The sequence below is a fragment of the Cavia porcellus genome, unplaced genomic scaffold, assembly GCF_034190915.1.
Source record: "Cavia porcellus strain 051 isolate PalLab524CR breed Dunkin Hartley unplaced genomic scaffold, mCavPor4.1 scaffold_1, whole genome shotgun sequence".
NCBI classification, from domain to species: Eukaryota; Metazoa; Chordata; class Mammalia; order Rodentia; family Caviidae; genus Cavia; species Cavia porcellus.
The window spans coordinates 190,555,082-190,569,019 of NW_026947484.1; the positions used below are offsets into that span (position 1 = coordinate 190,555,082).

The 13,938-nt window shown below is 46.1% G+C and overlaps 1 protein-coding gene across 1 annotated transcript; it reads left to right on the forward strand.

Moving 5' to 3' along the window:
• Positions 1-1,783: 1,783 nt before the first annotated feature.
• On the forward strand, positions 1,784-13,662 carry LOC134477339 (uncharacterized). The gene is made up of 5 exons (XM_063255034.1): positions 1,784-1,878; positions 9,955-10,147; positions 10,236-11,450; positions 11,851-11,902; positions 12,774-13,662. The coding sequence occupies exons 1-3, from the start codon at positions 1,784-1,786 to the stop codon at positions 10,914-10,916; spliced, it is 969 nt and encodes a 322-aa protein (XP_063111104.1). The 3' UTR covers positions 10,917-11,450; positions 11,851-11,902; positions 12,774-13,662.
• The last annotated feature ends 276 nt before the right edge of the window (positions 13,663-13,938 follow it).

The following is a 13,938-nucleotide window of genomic DNA, read 5'->3' on the forward strand; positions in this document are numbered from 1 at the left end:
CTAGTTTTACTAGTAGGTGAAGGAGAAGAGAAGGTCAAGCAAAGTAGGTAGAACTTGTGCAAAAATCCAGTGGCATGGCATGCCAGAGCATCATGTGTTTGAAAAAATATTTCATTATTAAGACATGGAGACAAGGAACATTTTCATTATTATTAATGACAAAGAGAGGCTGAGGATAGACTGAAAAGTTAACTCATGCCAAATTTATGCACTGAGTTTATCTGTCAATCTGTTTCCTTTCCCCTGCATTTCAGCTCTGGCTTGCAATTACTGCCTGGCCCAGCTACCACAGACTCTTCCAAAAAACTTCCTTGAGAACACCACTCAGCACATATCTCTCCAGACCTCTCTGCCTGGGACAGAACTCCTGGCACATAAACCAATCTATTCAGCAATCCCCAGTGAATAGATGACTGTTTACGGACACTTGGGTATAAGTTTTATAGGTCTAGCTAGGAATGTCTGGCTAGTGATACATTCTCTCACCTCCCTAGGCTCTTGACATTGGGCTAAACCTATCTAATAGGCATCTGATAAAAGTTTATAGACTCTAACTAAATTAAATTGGGCAGAACAAATGCAAGGGAAGGGATAAATGGACACAGGTTGGATGTGTCTAACTGTCATCTAGACAGCTGGGAAAATTGAAACTGCTTTTGAAAATTAGGTTTTGAACATGATAAGGCAAAAGATAAATTCATTCTCTTTAGGCCTATATTTGGACACCTACCTGGCCATTTCTCTGTGAAACTTACAGACAGTGCTTGTTTAGCTGAGCAGCATGTCCCAAACGCTTCTGTGTATAAAGGTTAATCTACTCTAGAGATAAACATTTTTTTTCCTTTGTGGGAAGACCAGAGGAGAAAAAAGGAGAGATGGTCCCTAAAACAAGCCATCTATGTTGGAATTTTCTTTTTTTTTTTTTCCAAGTCAAATAAAAAATCCTATGAGGATATTAATGCATGTTAACCATACAGCCAATCAGATTTCACTGTGGCATTTTCATATGTCCATAAAATATATTTTTATTATATTCCTCCCATGAAAAAACCTATTCTATACCATTCATGTTTTCATGTAGGCAACAATTCTAGATAATTCTTTCCTGAGGGCAAAAAGTCCAAACATTCCTCAAGAGGCTGGTCTCTCCTCATTCTGTTTCAGATTCCCTCAGGCCTGGATTCATCCCCTATGATGGAAAGTCCTTATGATTATTTGCTAGCTTCTCCCTACATGAGGCTGTGACTTCTGCAAGGCTAAGGGGTATTCCTGCAGTCCAGAGCATCACCCTCCAGGAAGTATATGGTCAGTCTCTGTTATGGGAATGAGTATATATTTAACTGCAAAGGATCTGAGGAATAACCCAGGAAACAAACAGGAAACAGGCCCAGGCAGGGAAAGGACTTTCCAAATTTCCTTGGGGAGTTGTTGATAATCAGCAGGTAAAAGACAGACAGACCAAAAAAAGTCAGTAATGATTTAAGCTTGAGGAATTAGGAAACTGGAGGAACTTGGAATTTGTAAAGAATGACCATGTAGGGGAAAACCAGCTTGGTTTTAGATAGTCTTTACCACAGAGAACAAGTTTGATGTCTCTTCTCCAGACATCCCTTCAAATAATACAAAAATGAAATTAACAAATAAGCAACAAAATAATGGGCCCTCAGTTCATGGCCCATTAATAAACTCAGGCCCCAGTGGAGTCAAAAATCTACATACTTTCTCCTGGGCCTCGCTTCTCTAACCTTAGTACTAAGGCCACCAAGGAAGAGCCTGCTAGACCATGGTCAGCTTGGCCACGTCCCAGGATCGGATAGCAGCTCAGATGTTGGCTATCAGCTCTGTGGTCTCTTCATCTTTAGAGAGTTCAGGGATTAGGTACATCTCCTTGAGTTCTTGCTAGCATTTTGCTGCCAAGGCAAATTGACTCCAGGAGCAGATATAAGATGAAAAACCACAAAGGCTCATGTCTGCTCTTCACTTAGGTAGTGTACTACTGAGAAATGTAAAGAAAGCAATGAGTCTGGGGTAGCAGAGACAACTAAGGCAGTAGTCACATTCATTCATTCATTTCGGAAGTCAGCAGAGAACACTGAGCTTCTGCCTTAGTCTAGCTACTCTTCCAGGCTCTGGACGGAATGAACAGCAGGGCTCAGTGCCTGCCTGGGAGAAATTCAGTTCAGGGTGGTGGCTTATGTCTCCTATAATTGTGCAACCCTGGGGGGCAAGAGAGCCAAGGGTGGGAGGGAAGCTCCCTCAGCCTAGAAAAGACACTCAGACAGAGAACACTGTACTGTGGGGATATTTCAATGTAGCTTCATTAAACAGATTTGTCAAAATGTTCTTTAAACCCATCAGGCACAATGAGAAGCAAAGATTGTCTGACTTACTAGGTGATCTTTAAACTCCTTTTCAAACTTGAGGCTCTTCCAGTATAGCTCTGGTTGGATGACCAGGAAGAAGATGATCTGCAGCCCTCGTGGGGCACAGCTGAAGATACCTTGGGTGTACTGCTCTCTCCACCTTTTCCCTCTTTATCTCTTATTCACTGGGTCTCAGTTTAAATGTCAGTCCCTTCTGAAAGCCTTTTCGATGTCCTTCAAAGTCCAGCCAGCCCTCTGCTTGCCTCCTACAGGTCTCTGTGAGGCACAACATCTTACCAGGACTGCCTGGCTGCCAGCTGCAGGTGGGGTGGGGACTGTCTGATTCATCTGTCTCCTCCCTCCCCACATTCCCTGCTTCCCAGCTCCTTTTCTTATCAAAGCACAGTGAACCAATTGGAACGGCAGCCCAAGAGGCTGCTCTGAGCAAGTGTGAGATAGGAACTCAAGCTCACAGCGGAGAGACCGGAGCTGCTCCAAGCTCAGACTCCTTCAGGTCACTGTCATCATCCTGCTTGTGCTCAGTTCTATTACCACCTGCACCAGATCCAGCTCTCCTGCTGGTCCTGAGGCTCTTTTGGTGCCCTGGAATGTCCACTACAAACAAAGTGATGCCTGCACTTTTTGGAGAAAAGCACGTTAGTGTGAGTTGCATTCAGAGAGTCCAGGAGCCAGCAACAGGTTGCAGGATAAGGAGATCATACGACACTCTTTCAGGACTGCCAACAAACACTTTCTGATTTTTTTTTTTAATAGAAAGACATGTGTATTTTAATACTGGAAAGATAAATAATGGGTAATTGTGAGAATGTAGGTCTTCCTCTGTGTTATTTCTCTATCCAGAGCACATTCACCATGAGATCTTTCCTAACTCTAAGAACTGGTAATGAATATTTTAATAGCTTCTCCTTCCCATTGATAAAAACTCCACTGACTAGCCAGAGCATGCTGATGAGAATGAGGGCGTGGACCAGAAAGGCCTGCACTTTTCTGAGCAGCCTGATCCTTGAAAGTCCCACCAAGTCAGCACAGTAGGGATGATCAGAGCCCACCAGCACTTTCCGAGCAGCAGTCAGGATACTGAAGGAAAGGAGATACATAAGACACACCCAATGTAGACATGAGGCCAGTGGCCCTGGAAAATGGGCTCAAAAGCACTTAAGAGAGAAGAAAGTTATATAAGTAGGGAAAGTAGTACTAAAGGCTGGTTGATAGCCCTTCTCCCCCCACCAAAAACACATCCCAGGCTTAACCCCTGGAACCGGTAAACGTGACCATATTTGGAAAGAGGTCTTCACATTGCAATTAAATTAAGGCTCCTCAGATGAGGTGCTTATCTTGGATTATCAAAATGAGCCCTAAATTCCATGACAAATGTCCTTTTATGAGACAGGCTAGGGCCAGGGATTTAGGTCAGTGGCATAAGCACTTGCCTGGTAAGCATGAGGTCATGAGTTGGATCATTGGTACAAAAAAAAAGTGAGGCAGGCTGGACATAGTGGTACATTCATATAATCCCAACACTGGGGAGGCTGAGACAGGAGGATCACCATAAGCCGAAGTCCAGCCTGGGCTACATAAGCAAGTTCAAGGCTAACCTGACTGGTGAGAGCCTATGTTAAAAAAAAAAAAAAAAAGCAGCTGGAAGGAGAGATAATGGGATCAAACAGGCAAAGACTGGAGTAATAGGGCCACAGGTCAAGAATGCCAGCAACCTCCACAAGCTGGAAAAAGCAAAGGAAAGAGTCCACTTACAGCCTCCAGCTGGAGGGTGGCACTGCTAAAACTATGGTTTTGGATTTCTGGCCTGGAGAACCATACAAGGATAAATTTTTTGTAGCTGAAAGAGAACCTTGTAATGATTCGTCACAGCACACACAGGAAATTAAAACAGCACTGAGAAGCAGTCAGATACATGAGCGATCTGAGTTCCAGAGGTGGGGTTGGCTCACCCATGGCCATGGCACCCCAGCACCTGGTCTAGCACAAGCTCATCCCCAGGCACAGCTGGGTCCAATTTTTAGCTCTGGTTTTCAGGGGACTGGATAAACTGGGGAAATTATCCCGAGGAAATAAAGATTTGGGGGCTTGATCCCTGTCTGTGAACTTCCAAATGATCTATGTGGCTGTCACAGAGAAGAAATAGAGTTTTGTGTGAGTCCCGAAAGAGCAGGATGAAGGGCAATAGAGCAGCCACTGCCTGGAGGGAGATTTCTGGCTCAGCACAACAAACTGTAACAATCAGAGCCAAGGGAGAGCAGAATAGGAGCTCCGGAAGGGTCAGCAGGTCCAAGTGGAAAGGCTGGGTGAGCCAGGGGAATTCCTCACTCACGCAAAGCTGTGCGTGATCGTCTCTGGAGCTGGCAATCCTGTTTGAGGTCTGTGGCTGGTCATTAAACTATCCTGAAATGTATAAAACTGGTAAACCTAAGTTTTCAGCCTATAATTAAGGTATGCTCTCCTAAGAAACTTATTTTGTGAAGAGTTAAATACAGAAACTACCCAGAAATGAGTCTGAGAAAGAAACTTTTCCTACATCTATAATACAAAGTCTCCCCATCCCTAGGAAGAAAGAGGAATGCCAGCAACTTTGAAATACCAAACATGCCTATGTACTTAACACCATTCAAGTTATAAAATTTTGATTTACATACAATGGCTATACTATTAGAAAGTAATACGAATTACTTTCTAATTGCCAAGAGCCAGCGGCATATCCACAGAGCCAGGGGAACCCTGGAGTGCCTGGGTTTGACATTTTTTGCAAGAGAAAAACAGACAACAGAGACTCCAGCTACCAATTAAACTATTTTCCTAAGAATGAATACATGGTATGCTCACTTTTTTCTTTATATGGTCCTAGAGACTGAACCCTGGGATGCTCTATCATTAAGCTACAACCTCAGTCCTTTGCATTTTGAGGCAGATTCTCTCTAAATTTCCCAGATTGGTATCAAATTTGTGATCTTTTTGCCTCAGCCTCTCAAGTAGCTGAGTTTACAGGTATGAGCCTATAAACTGGTGGCACCTTCATCTTTATTTTGATAACTGTCTTTTCATTTGCATTCTTGTGAATTCTATGTTTGGAACAAAAAAATAACAAAGTAGTAACTAAGAAGTTTAATGCATTAATGTTTACAAGTCAGCCCTGGGAAGGGTGTTTTTGGTGTAGGGTGGCTGTCATTGCTGGCTTAGTAGGCTGCAGACTATACCCTGCTACACGGTGGATGCTCAGAACAGGAAGCACAGCACATCTCTTCTGCTTGTATAACTCTTCTCTAAGTCAGAATTTCTGAGAACTAAGCACTGTTGCATTTGGATAAATTTCTCTGAAGTGCTTTCCATTCAGGATTCTGAAAATCTGTCATATTGCCCTTGTACTGAAACAGAGTTCTCAGATCTTTCTTTAAGAGAAGTCAAAAGAATGTAATTCCTTACCTTTAGATTTATTGCCATATCTTTTCTAACCTGTAATTAGGTTTTCTTTTTCCTCAAAAGAACAAGTGTTAAGGACACATATCATTTAGCAGCCAGTTTGGGAAATGACTGGAAGCCCAAAACATTTCTAACCACTGGCAAAATATCTCGAAACATCAGATGAGTCTGAAAACACAGTGTCACTTCACTAAAAATAATGGCCACTGCCCTCACATTGATTGGCCATGCAACAAATCACTGTCCTTCAGCAGATAGTCACTTAAAAAAAATCCCTCATGTTTACAGAGTTGCACAATATAACCTATAGTTACCAAAACAAATTTAAACCAGCATTGCTACTGTCTCTACAAGCATATATTACTTATCATATATCTTGGAATAATAGTACAGCCATTGTATGTAAATCAAAATTTTATAAATTGAATGGTGTTAAGTACATAGGCATGTTTGGTATTTCAAAGCTTTACATATCAGAACTTTTGGTATCATAAAGAATGCTTTCTATAACATAAGTAAAAACTTGAAGGTTACATCGTACAACTATTTAAAATAGGCCCTATTGAAAAGCCAAATTCAAACTTCAGACTCATTTTTGAGGCTGCACCACCTCTTCACTGAATGAAAGCTCTGTGTGTTTAGAGGCATCAGAATGCCACAAGCAAGTGCAGCTAGAGACCACACGCACCCCTTACACAGCAGCATCGTTTCTGCCTCGCTCACACCACTTCGTATCTGGAGAAAATCGCAGGCTTTTGTCAATCTAAACAGCAAATACATTATCAAGTCTACACTAGCACTAGGCTCTATGGAAAGCCTATAGGGTGAAGAGAAATGGGACATTGTTCCCACACACAAAATCCTTCAGTGCTGATAGCAACTGCTTCTCTATGAGAAGTACCAAGTACAGGGAGAAGACAGAGGATAATAAAAATCCTGGGACCAGGGGACTGGGAAGACAGCTTCTCAGCAGAGGTAGGCAAGAGGCACATGACAGGCAGAGAAAGCAGACCGAAGGCGGTGGTCTAGAGGCTGAGACAGAGCCGAGGGACTAAGAGTGGAGGAGTTGTCTGAAGGGACAGACACTGGTTTTGGCGCTTCCACACACAAAGGGCCCACTGAAAATTGCTGAGGAGGGGCTTAACGGATCAGAGGCACACGTTAGGGTGGAGAGTACAGAAAGAAGCCTGATGGAGCGAGAGGGAGAGGAGACAAGAGAAGGAGAGACAGAGACAAAGGATGAAAAATAGAGTCCTGTTTGAGGGGATTTTGAAGTAAAATGACAGGGCTTGGTGATCAAAGTTTTAGTAAGGAAGGAGCAAGACAAAAGGCAAGGTCACAGATGATAACCCTCAAGGTCACAGGTGACTATCCTCCCCTGCTGTAGTTTCCAGCCTGGTAGGGTGAGGAGATACTGAGCACAGGTCCAGCAGGCAGGGCCAGGGCTTTGGTATCAGGATTGGTGGCACCAGGAGCTCAGTCCTACTCAAGTTTTCCCTTTCTATACCCGTGAGAATCTCTTTAGGGCTTGCAGGAGACAGGAGTGAGAAGAGGAAGGAGAGAGACAGACAGACAATCAGACAGACAGAAAGAGGACCAAAGAGCAAAGGAAGAAGAGGCAGAAAAGGAGGGAGAGAGAGAGAATGGTGGAGACAGGTCCTGAGGAAGAGGCTCCACTGTATAATGTGCCCCTTGCATTCTGTCACATGACCCTGCCTATTTCCTTCCAGGCTTTGGTATAAACTGTCACGGCCTTATTTACATATTTACTTATTTATTCCATTTCTCCTGCTAGAATATAAGCTTTAGGAAGACAGGGACCTTGCCTTTTGTTGGACTGTATCTCTGAGGCACCTGAAACATTCTCTCTCACACAGTAAGTGTTCTATGCATACCCACTGAGTAAAAAAATGAGGGACAGGAAAGTGGATCTACATTGTGTTACACAGGATCATAAGGTACTGTGGTGCTGTTTCCCACTGCCCTGTCCTAGTCTTTGACCACAGCTTTGAAATGCTAAGCAACCTTCATCAAGGCCGAAGGGAGCCAGGAACCAGTTCCTAGCATATATGGCCAAAGTTGAGGTATTTATATGTGTCTAACCGTCAAATCCTCCCTCCTGGGTCCTTGAGCACATAGTGATCAGCTTCTGGGAGGCAGAGATTGAGTCTTCTGATGAACCCATCTGCAGCTTCCAGCACCTATTTACAGGCCACTGGTGCTGTTGGTGTCAGCGTCTGTCATGAGTGCCCTCCAAATAATAAAAACTCCATCCCTGAAGCAGGAAGCAGCCTGAGCATACTCACATTGGCATGGGGCTCCATCCTGGTGGAGAGGCTCTAAATCAACATACTAGCTAAGCAAAAAGCACTACTTTAACACTCTATCAGTGCCCAGCAGTATACGGAAGCTTTTATCAAACACCTGTGACAGGCAGACTTCCTATCTGGGACGTTTACAGATGGTCTCATTTACTCTTGAGAGTTGAAAATTATCATTATTCCCCTTTGACAAATGAGAAAAGTGATACTTAAGGCCCAACATCCCAAAGCTGGTGCAGAGAGATCAAGGCCCGGCTCAGCGCCGGCTGGGCCCCTTTCACTGCCTGCTGCTCTGGAGTGGCCGGCCTGCTTGTGTGCCTCAAGCAGACGCACAGTTCTCATCTGTATCCGTACATTCCAGGTTCTGTACCTTTGCGCATACCAGCGTTGGCCTAGAAACGGCTTTTCTGCTCCTTCCTACCTGTTGAAATCTCCTTCCCTTTACCTCCCAGAGTGCACAATTCTCCAATCTCTTCATTTGGAATATACCCATTCTCCTGTTCTCAGGAGATAAAGCCGGAAATGCCCCGTAGTATAACTCTGTTCCTCAGGAGAACATGAGTTCCTTGAGGGAAAGGCCTGTGGGTAATTTTCATGTTTGTTTTTTTCTGAATGAGTGGTAAGAAAGTGCTTACTGAACCACTAGAGTGAAAAAGGGGAGAAGTCAGGATTACATTTGAATGCATCTGTGCGATAAAAGGCCATGAACAAATTAGCTTGGCATACAGCGCATCATTTGAGAAAGCAAACTTATTATCATAACTCAGCTCCAGTCACAAGGCATACTCTCACCAGCCCTCTGACTCATAAAATGTGAAACTTAAAACCAGAATGTCTAGGAAATGAAAGGAATAAAATAATAAAATCGCTTCCAAAAGAAGCTTTTCATAGCAATGCATTTCATCCATACACTAGGGAGAAGGTTATAGCACAAGAGGAAGAAGATGCAGGGCAAAGGAATAGAGCTCACCTTCCAGCAAGCCACACTTAAGGACCTCACACGGTCCCTGTTTTGTTGTGGTTGCACTAGCGTTCACCTGTGCTGGAAAACATGCACTTCACTCTGCAATCAGATCTACATGGAATGGCACCCAGGGATGCCTTACTTAGAACGATTTAAAGCGGTCTTGATTGAAAAACATCTCCACCATGGTTTTATACTAGACACAAGTACATGCTACCTTCTCTGTCAGGACCCCATAAAACAGTACATTATTTTTTATCCTAAACAACCATTTTGAGAGATTTTTTAACAAAAATAATCGCCTCACAAACAGAACATTTCCTGATCTATAAGTCACTTTGAAAACAAATCATTACGCTGTTGAATATTTTATGATGGTCCAAAGAGCTGAAGGAAGCCAGGCGAACATCCACCACTCTGTGCCATGTCTATTTTGGGACTCCCCAAGCAAACTGCAAATGGTTCCTTTCTTTTCTAAACACTCACTTGCAAGTGCTGGATGGATTCTTGATCAAATATTGTCTCCACCCAAACTGACCCTTAATCACAGAGACCCTGAGGGTCCACGTCTCTGGATTTCTAGTTGAAAGACCTTAATGAACACATAGTGAGCAGCACTGTAGCCCTGTTGGAAGTGACCAAACCAGTGGGGTCTTGACCAAGGTCACAGAGCCTGGAAGGCAGAAGCGCCATCAGGTCCTAGAGCTCCAACTCCCAGCCCAGGGAGCCTCCTCTGCTTCCACGGACTGATTCAACATTCCTCCTTGCAGCCCCGCCAAAGCTGCTCCAGGTTAGTGACAGGAGCCTGGAGTTGACGTCTATGAGTCCCCACATGCCTCTCTCTCCCCACAAGGAACCCTGGAGCTGGGGCACTCCGGAGTGCCCCTCGACTCACAAAGTGGCAATGCAGGCATGGCGCTTTGCTGGTCGTCCCTGGCAAACCCTTCCTGGCCCAGGTGTGGCTGTCGAGCCAGGGCAGGGACTGCCGGCCTCAGGTCACTCAGAAAGTTGGCTGGCCACGGCCGCACCTGAAGCCAGGTTCGCGGGTCTTTAACTATACCACGCAGATCTTGGAAACTTAAGCGCAACACCAATCGGTCCTGTGCAGCGTTAACCCTTGCAGGTCTGAGCTAGTCGGAGACAAAGCCCCGCGCAGAGCAGAGACACCAGGCGGGAGGCGGCGCGGGTCACCCGGACCAGCGGTGCAGGCGGAGGGCACCGTGGCGAGCAACGTGGAGCAAGCCGAGGGCCGAACAGCCTGCAGCTCCCGGAGGCACAGGCCCGGGTGCAGGGAGCAGCAGGCTCCCCAGAACTTTGCGGCGCCAGGACCTCGCCCTTACCTGCAGAGGCGGTGCTGCCCGCGCCAGCGAGGACCCGGCGGCTGACGCTCGGGTGAGGCGGCCCCGCCCAGCGCGGGGACCGTGGCGGGCCGGGTTCTGGCCGTGGCTCGGCTCGGCTCGGGCTGGGCTGGGGCTCCGCCTCCCGCGCCGCGGCTGCAGCCGGAGGTGGGGGGAGCCGGGCCGCGCCGTCTGGCGGCGGCAGGTGCTGAGGCTGCAGCTGTGGGGCCGCCAGCTGCCAGCGCGCGACCCCCGCCCGGGGAGGAGTCCACCGCGCCACCAACTGGAGCTCCGGAGGTCCCGGCCACCGCAGTGGGCGGTCCTGCTCCCACCCGGCCCTGCCTCCACCGACCTTCCCCGGCCACCCGCTGGGGCGCGCAGCGTCCGCCCAGTTCCCACGGGGACACTGAGGCCTGGAGAGGAAAGGGACTCCCCAAGGTCATCCAGAACTGAAGTGATAGCTGGGCCAGAGCTGTGACCCAAAACTACCCCCGCCTTCTCTCCCCTACAAACAAATTATGCGGGACCCTGGGGGATGTGAAGGATTTGTAATCTCCTCTACCCCCTTCCCTAGCCCCAACCCCAAAGGACCCAAGCCAAGAGGAGTTGGAGGGGGTGGCATTACGGACAACTTCCGTTGGTCTGCAAACTCTTTCCTTGCTGAGCCGGACGCTTTTCAGGCCCCTCCAGCCGTCCCTGTTGGTCACCTGAAGGGCTCTTCAAACCTGGAAGCCCTGAACTGCTGAGGATCCTTGGAGCTCTATGCTCAGATCACTCCCCTGAGCATTTCATCTGAGCGGACTCCACTTCTACCGACTCTCTGTCCAGCAAACCCCAATGTATCTCTCTAATCCAATAACTTTCCAAGTTGAATTATCTATTGAACACGTACCAGGCCCGCGTGTGTCAGACACTGGACATACAGCTTCCATAAAACTCAACCCCTGTCCTCAGGGAAGTACCATCTAATGGGCTCCAGGAACAGCAGCACCATTCCAGGACACCATGCCAGGTGCCTCAAACCTGAACAGCCAGCTGGGGCTGACCAGTGAAAGGGAAGCATGTGGAAACAGCGTACCACTGGAAGGCTGCAGGAACAAAGACCTCAAGATGAAGGGATCCCACTAAGAGAGGGACAGGAGTTGAGAGCTGAAAGGGACAAGCTGGACAGTCAGAGGGACCTGGTCAGAAGTTGGTGCTCTGTTCCCAATGGAAAGGCAGGGTCATGACAATTTTCAGTATTTAAAGGGGGGTTACCATCAGATTGACAAGTTAGACCATTCTGGGGATCAGAGGACAGACAAATGTTCTTCACCCATGGTGGGAGGGACACTGTAGCATTTTGGAGCCAACCCAGCCTAGATAAAGATGGTCACTCCCACACCAACCTCTTCTCTATCCTTCATCCCTAGATCCCGGCCTTTATGCAGAAACTCTCCTGAGTGATCCATCTTTGAAAGTCTGGTAAGTACCTACCCCTAAAGTTTGCTTTTTCTCTTGGCGCCCAGCCTGCTCCCACCCAGATCTATGGGCTGAGTGAGCCTGTGCTCCTCCAAGTCTGCTTCTCTCCCCAGTCTTTGCCGTAGAAAAACCATACAAAGTTCAGCACAGGGAAAGCACCATTAGGGGAAATGGACAAAAATGGAAGACTTTGAAGCCAACATGGAGATAGAGTAAACTTTTAAAAATGTTTAGCTGAGTATAGAAGCACACACCATAATCCCAGCACTCTGGGAAGCTGAAGTAGGGCAATTAGACATTTGAACCCTACCTGGGTAACTCAGCAACTTAGCAAGTCTGTCTCAAAATAAAAAATTTTAAAAAGGGTTGGAGATGTACTCAGTGTGGAGACCTGGGATCAATCTCAAGTACAATACACACACACACACACACACATTTTCCTTTACTGTTCGTTACAACTGCCCATGAATCTACAATTTTCTAAAGATAAAGTTTAATTTAAAAGGTGTGCTGGAGATAAAAATTAACAATCAAGTTATGGTCTCTAATCAGGATAAGCACCAGAGTGCACTTGTTCAAAAGGGAGATATGAAGGAAGCGCTCTCACCAACAAGTGTAAACCTTCCCCATGGAAAGTTGTCCCATCTGTCTGTTTCCTAGCTGCCTACTCCAGAAGCTTCTGCTTCTTCCAATGCTGTTCTGTACAGCATTTCTGTCTGGACAATGCTACCTTTGGCTCTAGGGACCTGGCTCTCATTCTGATTGTTCTTCCTTCTGTGGCTACTTTGCCATTTCTTTCTTATCTGCCAACCTGGAACACACTGAGGTTCTTCACACTCACTCTTGATCGCTTTTCTCCCCTCACTTTCGCCAGGCTATTCTGCTGGATGTGTGACTCTTCAGCTGTGCTCCAAATGCTGCTTGCTGGACAACTCCTGAATATTGTCCTGGTTCCCCAGGCTCAACAGAGCTCGCACCAAAGTCACATCTTTTGCCCAAGTTAACTCCTCTGCGTGGTTTCCCTGTCTTTACTGGTGGTGATACCATCTTTCCCCAGACATTTAAATTAGAAACCAAAGGGATGTTTTAGACTCTTCTCTCTTCCCGGCCCCCACACCCTGCTGGACATTAAGACCAGTCAACTCTAACACACATCTCCTCCTTTTCATCTGGCTGTCCTTGCTGGAGCTGGAGCCTTGCTGATTCTTGCCAAGGTTAGTGTCATCTATTTGCCATGCATCCTTCACACATTGCCTATGGTCTTTTACACCCACAAATCTGCCACCAACTAATGAATGGATTAAAAAAAGATATTTTTAATACAAAGGAGCACTACTCAGCCATAAAGAAAGATAAACTTGAGACATTTCTAGCTAAATGGATGCACCTTGAGACCATACTCTTCAGTGAAATAAACTGGACACATATGTGTAAATTCTGGGGTGAGAAACTGAACATGTAAATAAGAACCAAAATGTCTAATAGATATTGTGAAATAGGCAGAAATTGTTCAAAAGGAAAGGGGATCTAGGGGAAAGGGAGAAGGTAAGGAAGGGAGAGAAAAGAAAAAAATGAGAAAAGAGGGCTAAACTGAAAACAAAGTTTTGTAAATAAGGAGGGGAAGAGAGTGAAGGGGAAGGGGAATGGGAGAAAAAAGAGGCATCAAGATAATCACATAGAGGTGCAAATTCCCCATGATGAATGTAACCAATATGTATATCTAAATTATACCAATAAACTTAATTTTTAAAAAGCTCCACAAATCTCTGGCAAGTACAAGGTTATGAGTTTGATTTCCAGTACCCATATCTCTGACAATCACTTGTCTGCTGAAAATACTTCTACTGTCCCTTCTTCACCTAGAGATAAAGTTTTAGTGCCTTGGCACTGCGTTCCCGTAGCTACCCCTGCCGCGTCATCTTTACCTCACCCCACCCGTAAACACCCCACACTTTATGTTCCCAGGGCACATCATTCAATAAAGGGTCTGGAGCACATTGCTAAAAAATGTAATCTGGGGCCAGACCAGCTGGGTTCCA